General features: G+C 36.1%; 1 protein-coding gene across 7 annotated transcripts in view; it reads left to right on the top strand.

Annotated features, from left to right (window-relative positions):
* Window positions 1-32: 32 nt before the first annotated feature.
* LOC137286139 (palmitoyltransferase ZDHHC14-like) overlaps window positions 33-14673 on the top strand; it is a 72695-nt gene continuing 58054 nt past the window's right edge. For 3 of the 7 annotated variants that reach the window (XM_067817814.1, XM_067817808.1, XM_067817811.1), the window contains exon 1: window positions 36-485. In XM_067817814.1, the coding sequence (XP_067673915.1) occupies window positions 262-485 (224 nt within the window). In that variant the 5' untranslated portion in view covers window positions 36-261. Of the gene's footprint in view, window positions 486-14673 lie in introns of all 7 variants that reach the window. The other 4 variants (XM_067817812.1, XM_067817807.1, XM_067817810.1 and 1 more) reach the window with 2 other exon arrangements.

The following is a 14673-nucleotide window of genomic DNA, read 5'->3' as shown; positions in this document are numbered from 1 at the left end:
ATCAAGAATACGAAACGACAGTTATAGGAAATGTCATTGCAGTACGCATGCGTCATGAGATCATTATGATCAACAAAGGTCTTGGTGACAAATGTGTATGAAATACAGATAGAATTTAGAGGTATCTGTGTAGAAAAATAGACAGTTCGATCGTTGGATCCATTTTAAGATGAATTAGGATCATTACCGATTTCCTTGTGATGGTCCACCAGGCCGTAGTGAGGGTATTTCTCCCCTATAGAACACCACTGTTTGCAACTGATGAAAGACCATCTCGTTTATACTGCTGTTTCGACAGAGTCTCCGTCAAAACATATTGACGAAGATCAGGGTAAAATGGCGAAAAAAGTGAGAAGATGGGAAGTATTTCCAGGAAAAAATAAATTTCACTGCAACGGAAGAATCATGATGGCCAAGCAAACTGGAATCTTCTACTTGACGTGCACCTTGATCATCGTCACCAGTGGATTGTTCTTTGCGTTTGAGTAAGTATATTGGAATTTTTAAAATACATTTCAGACTGTTTCACTTTATATCGTTACAAGCTGAAAATGTACCACATGTATCATCAGGTGTCTTATTGAAATATTCAGTGATTTGTTTGAAAGGTAGTAGATACACAGGTTCGATCAGACATACTGGTTATCAATGGCCACTTCCTGAAATTACCCATCAGACATGCTAGCTGACATTCGACCATTTCTGTTTATTTTGAAGAATTAGAACCTGTTAGTTTACACCAAAACTATGAATATATACAAGGTGATTTAGGGTAGAATGAATATTGGTGTTTTTCCTTAATTGTATCTATGTAGAATAACAAGGCGTTCTTTATGACAAGCAAACACAATTCATCTGCTCATATATGTTCCACCAGTTTACAATGGAAATGGTTCCAAAGATATATTTAGTGTTGCGAAATTATGTTGTATGAATTATCATTAACACAGCACAATTGACAGATTTTTAACTAGACCTGAGCAGTTTTTATGGTATCCTTTCATGCTTTCATTTTATGTAGCATTTGTCTTTAGTACACTGGTAATATATACTAGGATCAAGACATCAGGTGTATTTATAATCTGTAATGTCCTTTCAGTGTATTATCTCTCTGTAAGTATCCTTGTCGAAAAATGTCACAATAAATAGTATCCCAAAAGGTTTTCAAGATAGACATAAATGTTCTTCAATCTCTAGCCCAAAAATTTCAGTCAAAGGGGAAGGCATCTCGACATCATATAATTTCATTGTGATTTGGTTAGAAGTATTTTAGATTCTGAATGTTAAATGTTGCACAAATAAGGTAAAAAGTTATCTAAATTGAAAAATACAGCTTAATATGAAATATGACAGCTTTTCAAATGGCATGCTAATTTGTTAAAATATGCAAACATTTTTTAATTGATAGTCTGAAACATCTGAGAGTTCTTTTCTAGTCATGCAATATGAAGATACATACTGGACAAGATATATGACTCAACATTTATATGAACACTTGGTGTTATTCAGTCTTTACAGGTACTATTGATTTAGGTCTATAGCTTATGTACCCACAGATCCAGACAGTTTCAGGAATTCAGGTTCTATTAATTCATGATAAACAGTAAATTGAAGGCTCATAATATGACATGTGATTGGAAGTACATGTATGTCATTAGATATTCAGTAAGTATCCAGACCTGATCTAGAGGATGTCAGTGGTTACTACACATGATGTGACACAGAAAGGCATTGAGTTGTGAACTTAATGGTGTCAAGTAGGACATAGACAGGACAAGATCTAGAACCTATGACAGGAAGAATTTCCTGTAACACCTTAAACACATTTTCCAGTGTGGTTACTGTGAATAGTTAATTTGAAGTTATGAATGAAAGTCATGAGGTCAGTGTCGCAGTATTCAAAGATTACAGGAAGAAACATTATGATGGATAAAGGATACCCATGACTTTGAACACTGTAATTTATTGTGACACAATAGAACAGCTGTATAGATCTACGCAAACAGTGTACATGCATCAATCATGTTGGCAATAATTACTATTCAGTCCCATTAAGTACCCTTCTCAAGTGTTAGTTGCTGAATGCTTATTCTATATGCATTTTATATCATGATGAATCATGATGCAGCAGTGTAAACATCATTTGTCAAGTTGAAGCCCACATATTGCAGTCCAGTTGAGTTATTATGTATCATTTTCATGATTCTTTTCACTTATGTAACCTTCTTACTCCATGTATCATGCATGCAAAATTGCAAAACTTTGAAATATTTTCAAGAAAAAGACTTTAGGTTATTTCATGATCATGGAACTTTGTAAGGTTGGTAACAAAATCTCAAACTACTAGACATTGATACTCATGGTCGTCAAAAGTATTTTTTTCAGCTTAATAGCATGATGGAAAATTGTGTAATGTTGAATTATTACCAATAAATCACAAGTTCATTGAAATTAGCAAAGTCAGGCCAATCCTCTCTTTCAAGTAAATTATATATAATCATTGATAATAACTATTCTTTTATTTTATTGTTGTTGAGTATATGGGTACATGGCTATCACATGTACTTAAACATATATAGCTGGAATATTGCTTAAAGAATTGTAGACACATGCTGACATACTCATGCATATTTGTATAATATTTATACTTGTGAATATTAGTAGTGATTGTAATATGTACGCCTTATGTATGAGATGAAGACATTCAGGATATGTCTCTATCACATTGAAGCTGCCATTTGATGTCTTAGACACAAAGAATTTATAACTACACAGGCCATTACATTCACCTCATCTGATGACAGGAATATTAACAGGGATTATGCCAGTGGGAATAAGAAATCGATGGCTGTGTTTGATGAAATGGATGTGATGTCTGATATTTTATGTTTCTGTAGTGTATATCGCAAGGCTCTGTTCTCCAGATAGAGTGGTCTTAGATTGTGTACATTGTTCAGTCACCTAGATCAGTGGCTTGAATATTGACCTGTTGTACGGTTATACTTCATGTCAGTTTGACCTCATTCCAATGTTACAGCGTAGAATACTTCCATTGTCAGTGTCCCATCTGAGTAGCAAAGCATGACAGGCATGACTTTTGTCAGCATGGTCAAACTGGCCTTATTACAAGGGTGTTACTTCTGACTGGAGACATTCTGGTCAACAAAATACATAGAGTGTGGTGGAGTTTTGTTTCTACTCAATCTTGCTTGATAAGGATTTTTTTCAGTTTGAAATCGATCACATGAATTGAATTTGGTCTACAAAAAGGCCATATTACAAGTTTTTTACTTGTTACTAGAGACATGGTCAACAAAATTGTTCCTACTCATCCCTGCTTAATAAGGTTTTTTTTCCTCATCTTGTAATTGATCACGTAGAATTCATAATGAATTGGATTTCTACCCATCAGTCATTGACACATATGGGTATATGCTCAGCGTCTAGTAGGAATAAGGTGAACAAGGTTTCTTCATATCACTTACTCATGTCATTCTACAGGCTATGCTTAGACTATGGTGTAGAAATGTGTACACACCGATAGATGTAGAAGAAATATGTATTGCAACCCATGAGTGGTACAGTGGAATTTATCTGAATCATATGTTTCATTACTTGCTCATTAATTTATGGGTCCCATCGGTAAGGAAATAAGTTTGTAGGTCAAGGCTAGATCCTATTATTTTGGTTGGACAAATACCTGATACCTCAAAAACTGACAGAGCTGCAAGTGATGCCAAAAGTGCCAATATACATGTCTAGCTATTAATTATATATGCAATACTTTTTCAAATGCTGTAGAGCAAATCCTTGGAAGTGCAGGATTCATGTTGTTTTTCTCCTGTTTCTTTTTTATTTGTTTAATGCCCCATAATCCCAAGTCTAGGCCTAATGACAGTGGTCTTGAAGTAATTGAGTCCAGAGCTGACAATCCTGTGACTGATATCACAGGCATCAACATACATTCATACATTCATTTTATGAGTCAGAAAGTGATCAGATATATTAAATTTGTTGTCATGAGACAAATTCTGATGTGGTTCATCATGGAACTTAATATCGCTTGTGATGTGATGTGACTGTGTTGTAATAGTATTATGTTTACGGTTATGTCTGATAGTATGAATAATCAAGTATTCATACTGACAGAAATGGGGATCATGTGATTACAACATGTGACTTGGATTACAGTGTGTCATAGTCATGTAAGAATTGTTGCTCATACACTCAACCACAGGCTTACGCATCTACTGATAGACTTTGATATTGCTTTTGAGCTGCTGGCACAACATAACGTTCACTCACTCCTTAACAGACCCGTGAAGGTCCGGGGTAGAAGAGGCCTTCAGCAATCCATGTTTGCCATAAAAAGCGACTGCTTGTCAGAAGAGGCGACTAACGGTATTGGGTGGTCAGACTCGCTGATTTGGTTGGAACATGTCATCAGTTCACAATTGCACAGATTGATGCTCATGCTGTTGATCACTGGAATCTCTGGTCCAGACTGGATGTTTCACAGACTGCCACCATATAGAAGGAATATTGCTGAGTGGGAAGGAATATTGCTCACTCAGTCACTCACTCTTTAACATGTTTGAGCTGCCGTGAAATGCCTCTACCGGATTTAGCTGACTCACTGATTATATATTGATGATCCAGTGATTCACCGAGATTTATGAATATGAAAAATGTTTTCAGATACTTTCATTTTGAAATGACCCACATTAGAATCTTCCTAGTTTGCCATTCAGCTACCTTGTGTCTTCTCTGTGAAATGGCTGCAGAGAACATTTTACTTCTGAAATGTAATGTGATATTCTTTTTGAAGTTAGTCATCAAATAATGTTCTTTTTAATCAACCAAATTTGAATATTTGTTTGCTATTAATGATATTCTCAATTTTTGAAAAGTATGCAAATCATCAGACGTTTTGCCCTTTTAATAGGTAATGATGAAGAAGAAGATCTTATTCCTATAATTCTATCAAAAGCATGCATTGCACCATAATGTCCTCAGTGAAGGTCAACATTGAGTTTAGCGTTTTAATCAGTTGGGCAAGAAAATTTATAGACCTGGAATGTGGTGAAGTATATTAAAGTTCAACAAGCCTAAATGAAGATGCCAACTCAGTCCTTCTTCAGTAAACACATTCAACATGTCTGCTTGCCATCTTCACACTAAAACCATGTGCAACCGAATTAAAATAGGCAAGAGACAACAAGTCAAAATGCAACCAATTACCCCAAATTGATTTTTCTATGAAACATTGAGGCCAGATCAATTGCGGTTTTTACTGGGCAAGCTAGGCTACCAACACATTTTGAGTTTTGAGTCATATGGGGTGAGAGGTCCAAGTCATCCATCATTGTCATTCAGGGGATATTTGCCACCTTCTTGTTCAGCTGTCAGAGACTTGTCACTTGTTTTTTCACAGAACCAGAAACAATTAGTTTTATTGTCATGTATTTCTTTTTAACCGTACACTAAGCAACATTCCAACTGCCTGGTAATAAGTGGAGTAAATTGGTTTTGGTCCAGTAGGTCCAGCTGGTAAGAGTTCCTATGTTAATGACTGTGTTTGACCTACAGACAGCATTTTATAGTATATTATCAAGTGCAGGTCATGTGAAACTAGCTGCAGTCAGGGTGCAATGACACCACCAGTTATGACAGTCACAGAAGCTTAGCCTCTCAGTTCTTGAACCATATTATTTTTGCGACATTTCTAGGCGTCCCATCAGTGCTAAATCCTCCAGTGAAGCAAGTCTACATTTCCTCATCTCCCTGGAGCTCCTTTTCAATTTAAATGGTGTTTATTTGTTGCACTAAAAAGAGACTAAGCATTAGGGTAACTGCAACCACACAATTATCTATTGTACATAGGCTGAATCTGACAACATTTAGGGTAGGAGCTGACCACTAATTTTATGTTCGAACTACTAATTTTGATCCTTGAAACTATTATGTACAGCACTTTGGATTTGGCATCTCTACATATACATCTCTACATCTACATATACTGGGTAGTACAGAACTTAACCTACTCTTGAACCTTCACAGACAGCTGATATTTAGAAGACAGTTGTGTGATCCAAACATCATAACTTCACAGAAATCTTGACACATGGGATTGATGGGATTGAGAAGATTTTGATTGTTGATTTGTTGAAAAAGTATGTATTGGTTCTCATGCTTTTCCTAGACCAGTAATCATTCTGATGATGAAAGCATCTCAATGCTCATTCTAATGATTTCTATAAAAAAAATTCAAAGTGGAGAACTCATTTTGGAGAACTAAACTGATTCCAGTTTTGCAAATATCATCATACAAGGTCAGTTTTGTTGTATTTGTTCATTCTTCTTAAATCCTAATGTAAAGTTGTATGAAAAGAACAATGTGTATCTTTATGAGAATATTTTTTTGGATATGTTGTCCTTCACCAATGTGTTATTTGTAATGTGTTCATGGCTGGCAGGGCGTAATTGCACTTAACGTTATAACGCCCACATATATCCTGTGAATCTACTTGATCTGCAGTCGTTAGTCTTATCACGTATCAGTTTAGTAGAATGGTGGACAAGCAGCTAACTCTTGTTGCTGTATGTTGATTTACTTCTAGAAAGATTGTCAAATAAAGCAATATGTAAATGTATTACCATTATGTTGATATTTTCATGGTATTACAAGACTGTTAACCTACCGGCATCTGTTAACAACAGAACATGATTCAGATCCTGATGTTTTATGAGACAAAGTTCAACCTTTCACTATGTCATTGTCTCCTGTATATTTCAGGTTAACTTATGTACAGTTTATTTATTATATGCTATACATAAAATGAGAATGGATAGGACAAAAGGACAAGAAAGCAGGGATAGATAATACTTTTTATATTATTCCCTGCCATTTATCATGAAGCTGGGGCTATAGTATAAGACTCCATCCATCTGTCCACACATACGCATTGGAATATCTTAAGAAACATTCTCTAGATTCTTTTCATTTTTTGGTACTTAAGTTCATCATAGTGAAAGACAGGTCTCAGTCAGGTTTGGTGACCTTTACGTTTATTTCAAGGTCACAAAGGGTCTTAAATCTTTTGTGCTTATCAGTGAGATGTCTCAACAACTGTTCTCTGGATTTTCTTCACATTCGACATCTAACTTCATGTAGGGAAGGTACAGGACCCAGACTTTGGTGACCTTCAGTTAATGTTAAAGGTCATGGAGACACTTTGATGATTTCAGCATGTTCACCTGCATGTTAAGCTTGTCAGCACGATATCTCAAGAACTGGTCACTGGATTTACTTATTCATCACCGAGCTTCATCTTGGGAAGGTGCATTTAACTTCATCTTAAACTACTACCTTCATTTTCACTACTTTTTAAGTTTTTTGATAATTTGTGGCAGGGGATCACATAACCTAAGTGACAATGCTTGTTTTTCTAAGTGTGCCCTAGGGCACTATACAAATGTCACTGATATGTACCAGGGGAATATTATTAACTATGATTTTGCACTCCTGCTATTGATTTTTTTGAGTAAATAAACATATTTTCTCAAGTGTGGAACAGGACATTCATGAAACTATTTATGTTCCCTTTAACATCTTTGTATGCCAACTTGAAGAAAAAGGATTAATATTAATCCATCTTAACTTTTAGCCAGTGTCATTTAACAAGTGTTACATAGTAACCAAACATTTGTTCTTCCATATAAACCACTCAGTGACTTTGATACAGATTTGTGTTGAAGTTTCATTGTTGCAAAACATGCAAGTCTCTGGAGAGGATTGCCAATGCTAAACCTCATGTATCAAACTTGAAAATTTATCATGACAATTGTCTAAGAATGGCAAATTATATTCATAACAAACATGTAAGCTGATGGTTACACTGAACTGTTTTTGGGTTCGGTAACTCCTGTATATTGTATTCATGTAACAAACTGTGGTCATAACTAGCTTCTTTAAAAAATCAATGGTCCCTTTGACTTTGTTATCACCATAGTTTTCTGTAATAGCCTATGGTGCTCCATGGCTACAGGTTTGAATCGATTCCTTGTACCTTATGCTGGTCAAAATTGGCCACTAATTGAATTGAGTGGCTCTGGGTTTTCCATGAATATCTACAAGTAATAAACATTCCAATACTCTCTTGCATGGTTGAATGTGTATCATAATCAGCTGAAGACAATTGCTTGCAATGTTAACCACTGAATTATATGGACCAGACTTATGTACAGACTGTCATCAAAGCTGGAATGTTGCTGAACCTGGCATTACACTTCAAAACTAAACTGTTTAATCTGATCAATATCTTGGTACTTCCATGGTATGACACAATATCAAAGACCTCCAAGCATTATATTGACATTTTCTCACTGCACAAGTCAGTTCCTCGTCACAACAATGAGCACAAGCTCATTATTCTGCTCTGATAAATTTGTAACCTTGTCAGTACTTGTATCCATTTGTCCTGCAACTAGTATTGTTTCTCGAGATTACTTATCTCTATACTATATATACTCACCTGTATTTGACTGTTTGTACCCAGTTTGAATGCTAAATACATTAAATTGCTTGATGAGCGAGCTTTTTGAACTGTGATGACCTACTGGCCATTTACATCAGCAATATCGATTTTGGAAGGAGAAATTGATTCCTGGAGCAAGATGGGGCTGCTATTGATGAGAAATGTGCTATGTACAAATACTATGCATGAATCACTTGTCTGATTGGCTTAAATAACTAAGGCTGAAGGAACTGGCAAATATGATTCACAAAGAGTAAATATGTTGTTAGTAAACAGGTCATAGTAACCAAGGTCTGACTCTCCTGTTACTTAACTCATGGCTGGGTGATTGGAAGGCGTGATCGGATTGTGCAAAGCATTTCAGACAAACGTTCCTATTCCAGTCAAAGTCGACATAAATTGCCTGCTGTCTCCCTTTTGATGAACATTCTGTATTGAAATGGTGATTTGGCAGCCAAGTGACCAATTTGAACATGTCCAGCCCAGGTCATTCTCTGCTGTCTTGTAATGACATATCTATTAAAGATTATCGAAACAGTACAGTGATAGTTGAAGATATCGCTGCAATACTTGTGCTGTTAAAAATGGGTCTGTGATACTATTCCAGTATTGGTTTGACTGCAATTATTTGTCTGTTTGGTGTGATAAGCAGATTGATCTGGAAGGTGTTTGGCTGGTAAAGAAGTACAATGTATTTTGGAGAATTTGTTCAGTATTGTTTGATGTAAATGTGTCAATATTGTTGAAATAAATACCCCTGCCTTTCTTCAAGGAAAGTGTATTTTTTATCAAAACATGTGGAAAAGGAAATAGTTGTGAAACCAAACAAACTGTTAACATTGATGTTTGAACTTATTGCTAAATTGCTGATTGTGTTGGGTGCAGGATTAGGTTAGCAGTTACAGTGTTTGCTTGTCATGCCGAAGGCCTGGGTTTGAGTCCAATTTGTGAAGGCTGTTCTTGGTGTTCTGTGCTGTGATAGTGCTGGGAAGTTGCTGAACTATTACATGTGTCCTCATGCCTCGTGGTATGGAATAATCATTGCTTGCAACATCCGTCACTGGATTGTCTGATCCATGGTTTATAGGCTGCTGTCATATTGTTGGAATATTACTTCGTGCAGCTTATCCATTGAATAAACAACAAATAAGATGGCTTGAGAAAACCTGATAAGGTCAGTTACCCAATGTGTGCAAGTAAACAGTGTGATTAGTAATTGATTTTTGCTATGGATATTGATCTTCCTGGGAGTGCACCATAGAAGGCAGTGATGTCAGCACGTACTTGAGTATTTTGGGGTGAGTGAATCACCACATTGATTTGGCTTAAAAAGTTTTCGTTTTATATTTCAAATTAATATTTATGCTTGTTGCTAAAGTTGTGTGCTTCTGTTTAATTGACACAAGTGGCGACTTGATTTTTATTGTTTGTGGAATGTTTAAGAAGAATATGTTAAATGAGTTTGAATGAGATCAAGTGATGACAATCATTTGAGTAGTGGTTGTGTTGATTAAACAGAAGCACATTACCTTGCAACAACTATCAACGTTAATTCAAAATTAAAAACATAGAAATTCCCTGTAGACTGAATTAAAATGTAATGAAATGTCAGAAAGCACATTATACTTGGTGCATTATAATATGGTTTGTGCTCAGCTGTTGATTAACCCATTTAGCACCAGTCAACCAGCAGCTTTTACTGCCCTCATGCTGTGTTCCCAGAAAATCTCACTTTATGGATGTAGTTGACACAAGTTATTTTTATCATATTGGATTATTTTTTGGGTTAAAGATTCTGCCAGCTGCACATGTATCCATGTGAGGCATACAACGAAAACCAGAATCAGAAAGTCCCGCTCTCCCCCACCCTCCCCACTTTACAGGAACTAACCTGCAAGCATTAGTGCTGGATTTAACCATGTTATGGGAATTTGAAAAATTCCTGTTATCAAAAGGCACCAAGGTGAAGAAGTAGGAAATGATTATTTTGAAGGTGAACAGATGTTTCCATGTGGTTGCTGCGACACCATGTGGGATTATCACATCATTATCATGTTACCTTGTTTTCATCCTGATAATAGTGATTTCAAATTGGGGCCCCCACATGTCCCCAGGGTTTGTTTAGGAGGTGTTATAAACTTCTAATATGTTATTACTAGTTGGCAATTTGATGAAGCATACTGTGAGTGTGTTCTGTGTTTAAAATGTAGTTACAGAAAATTTGTTGATCTGGGCCTGATAAAAGTTACGAGAGCTTTGTATAATGGGGTTCCTGATGTCTTGTGGACCTTGAAACTGATTGGTGTGAGGATGGGGGTGACCATACAGTATGACATGATACACTGTGTACTCATTTTACACTCTGTGATACCAGTTCATCATCAGGTGTGATGATACAGACATCCACAATGTTACATTAAATTCATGTCTGTGCCATGCAGGGGTTTATCAAGATGCAATACCTGATAACTCAGTACATTCTGCAGGAGTATTACATCACCAAAGAGGATGAGCCAGAGCTTCTGATAAGATGTGTATTTATGGAAAATGGCAAAGTCAATCACCATTACCAGATATACTTTCAGTTGCTTGGGTTCAAATAACCCTGAAAATAATCATAAAACAATTAGTGTTTTATCTATTGTGCAAAATTACTTAATGTGTACTTTTCAACTCCATAACTGTAGTTATATAAAAGTTTCATGGCACAGGAATGACAGTGTTACACTCTTCTGCAGTCAGGGGCTTAATATTGTTTTGAAAAGCCACTTTTTGCCACATGCTTAAAGGAAGTGATTTGTCCTGACAAATTTTCCTTTGCCCACACTTTTATGACATAATCATCATGTTGTAGTCACAAAAATAATAAATCAAAATGGCATATGATATTAATGTTTACTTGATTATTTATCAAGAAGTGATAAAGAGCAAAGAAAGATGTATCTACTTTATTATCATTGCAAAATTTAATAGCTGTATTTTAATAGCTACAGATATGAAATGAAATCCAACTTTATTTGTAGTTTGAAACCATAAGTGGAAATTATCTAGTAGCCAGAGGACAAGTAAGATGTAATTATCTGATTGCTTGAAATGAAAACTGACTTGTCCCAGGTGTCGGGTGATAGGATTCTTTAATCCCAGGCTTGGAATAATGCTGAGAAATGGTGACTGTCTCACTGATACTTAGAGGTGTAATCACCGCTGTGAGAATACAAACATGTTACAGATTGGCGCAGCACATGAACATAGATAAGAGGTAGTCATTTGAAGCATTTCTCAAAGGCATGATTTAAAAAAAGAATGTCTGCAAATAAAAAATATTTGGAAGATTTGATTCAAAGGAATAAAAACAATAAATACACACAGAATACCCAATATGAATGAAGATTTGTGACTAAATATTTTATGCTGAGCATGCACAGGAAACAAGCCCAACTGATAGAAATTTAGATAAAGTGGTTAAACATTAAAATATGTTATTAGTAAAGTAAATTTCATACAATGACATGCCATAGTTATAGATATTTGTATCCTTTGAGTATCCACATGTACCCTCACAAAAACATAACTGTACCACAGCACCATACAGAGAACGGTCAGGGCTCATTTCTTTTCAGATCAAGTTGAAATTGTTCTTCCATAAGCCGTGTTGGTGAGGTGTTCCATGACAGGTGTTCACATGATATAATGAAGAGCCAGAAATGCCATCCTCCACAACATGGTCATATGTGTGATTAGTATGAAACCTCCTTTCTCTTCCAGTAGGTTCATCAGCTGTGATCATAATGATTGGTTTGCCACGAGATCAAGCATTCCATTCTTGTTGTTGTGACAGTATGTTTCCAATATTGGTTTGTCAGTTTGTCAGTTGCCCAAGCTGTACTGTGGATTAGATGTGGACTCTGGTTGATAATTAACTGAATCTTTAAAGGGCATTTAGACGTGGAAAGCATAAGAAAAGCTAGATTTATGACTGTCAATTTATTTATTGTGGATAACATGGCGTTCATTATCTTTAATGCAGGTTTGAGTGACTTGTTGATTAATCTTGAAGACAACATTAATTTCAATTTCATCACAACTTAGTTTGTGAACACTAAAGCCATACTTAATGTGGAACAAATGAAAACCTTAGGCCTCCTACTAATATGCCATACAAAGTGGCATCACTTGCTCACTCACTCATTCATGTTCAGCCAAAGGTGTCCTAATTTTGAGATTTGCTACTGAATTAATTGATTTATTAATATGTGTCCCATTTTAAAAAGCTATGATGATTGAGGATCTGCTTTGTGGACTGTAGGACCTTAAACAACAGTTGCTGCAAGTTGTTTGAACCCACCAGACATACACTGTTGCAACGTAACCAACAACAAACACTGACTGACAGCCACATCAATGACATGTATTGTTGGAAGGCTGAAAGGAGAGATTGAAGCTGTTAAGAACACATGGAAGGTCTTAACTCCTCGTGCAATACTGTCAGATGGAACTGATTGTGCATTCAGTTTGCCTCATAAGCAAAATGTGATCTGATGAACTAGATGGACGTCTTCTGGTACAAGCAAAACTGGTGAAGTGGTTTCTGGCTTCCATCAGTCATTCAGCATAGCAGGTTGAGCTGACCTACAATATCTCTTCCATAAACTCCTCCATCTTCCTGTCAGGATTTGTACTTAAGAATTAGTTTCTGATTAGATGGGAAAATGGGGCAGTTGATTGTTCTCAAGGATAGAAACAGTCACTTGTCTTCAGTCTTGTGCCATCTACCTGCTTTTTCCTAAATCTTGTTATGTTGAGCCCCCAGCGACTGCTTTCATGTAGCAACTTTTGACAAGGGTAACCTTAACTCCGATTCCTTAACTAAGATTTCCTTTGTGTTTTATGACCATCTAAGTGCTTCCTGAAAAGAGCCATGGTCTTCTGATATGGGTTCACAGTCAAGTGTTGAACAACACGGAGACTGAAACTGGAAATTGCACACTCATTTCTGTTAATGCTGTAAACTTGTCCTGTCATGTGAATAACCTTTATGGTTTATATAAGGAATATTTTTCGGATGGTGTACTGTGAACTTTCAACAGTAGCATTCCGCACCAGCTTGATTAAAGTCTCACGCTTCAAGTTAAAGTTGATTGGTATATTTGAATCCAAGGAATGCAATGTAAATATTTATGTAAAAAGGTTATAAATGTATCAGAAAGGAATCCAGAGAATCAATACATTATTTTTCCAGGAAACTAGACTTGTTAGGTTTCCAGTAAGTTGAAAGTAATAGATATTTTTCTTTCACTGGTCTAAATGTTGGGGCAACAAATGCTCTAAATATTGGAGTTTCGACATAAGGGTTGTTGGAGGAACTACTTTACCTTCCTTCTTAGTTTTAAACGCTGGTATATCTATAAGATTGTGAAGCAGCACTTCTTGTTAATACTGTTATGGGGGCGATGGGGTAGTGTAGTGGTTAAGGCGTTCGCTCATCACGCCGAAGACCCGGGTTTGATTCCCCACATGGGTACAATGTGTGATGCCCATTTTCTGGTGTCCCCTGCCGTGATATTGCTGGAATATTGCTAAAAGCGGCGTAAAACATAACTCACTCACTCACTAATACTGTTATGTCTTCGTCATTGCTTTTGACACCCCAAATGATTTCCATGGAATGTCACATCCTTTTGGGGTTGATCAGACCTTACATTGTTGAATATCTTTGTATAATCATGGAAGGTGCTCATCAAATGCTCAATAAGTCTAGATTGGGTTTATAATAAACATTTTATTTGCATAAATATTAAATGATAATCTGGGATAAAAAAAGCTTTGAATTTAATGTTGTTCAAAATATACACATGTTTGTAGATAGCTGAAATGATACTTTTGTGGGTGACCCAGTGATTGAGCCACACTCAATGAATAAATGATAAAACGTACTACTTAATGGATAATGCAGTAAATCAGAAATGGTATCCTAATGTTGTTGGTTTTGTTATCAGCATTTAACAGTAACTGACATCCAAGGTAGTGTCTCCATGTTCCTTGTTCCATTTAGGGAGAATTCACACTTTGTACATTAATATAATATAAGAACCAAATACCACTGTTATGTGTATGGGTTTGTTCCACTAAACAATCT

Source organism: Haliotis asinina, chromosome 6 (genome assembly GCF_037392515.1).
Source record: "Haliotis asinina isolate JCU_RB_2024 chromosome 6, JCU_Hal_asi_v2, whole genome shotgun sequence".
Lineage (NCBI taxonomy): Eukaryota > Metazoa > Mollusca > Gastropoda > Lepetellida > Haliotidae > Haliotis > Haliotis asinina.
Note: the sequence above shows the minus strand (reverse complement) of the source record. Positions and strands in the feature narration are given on the sequence as shown.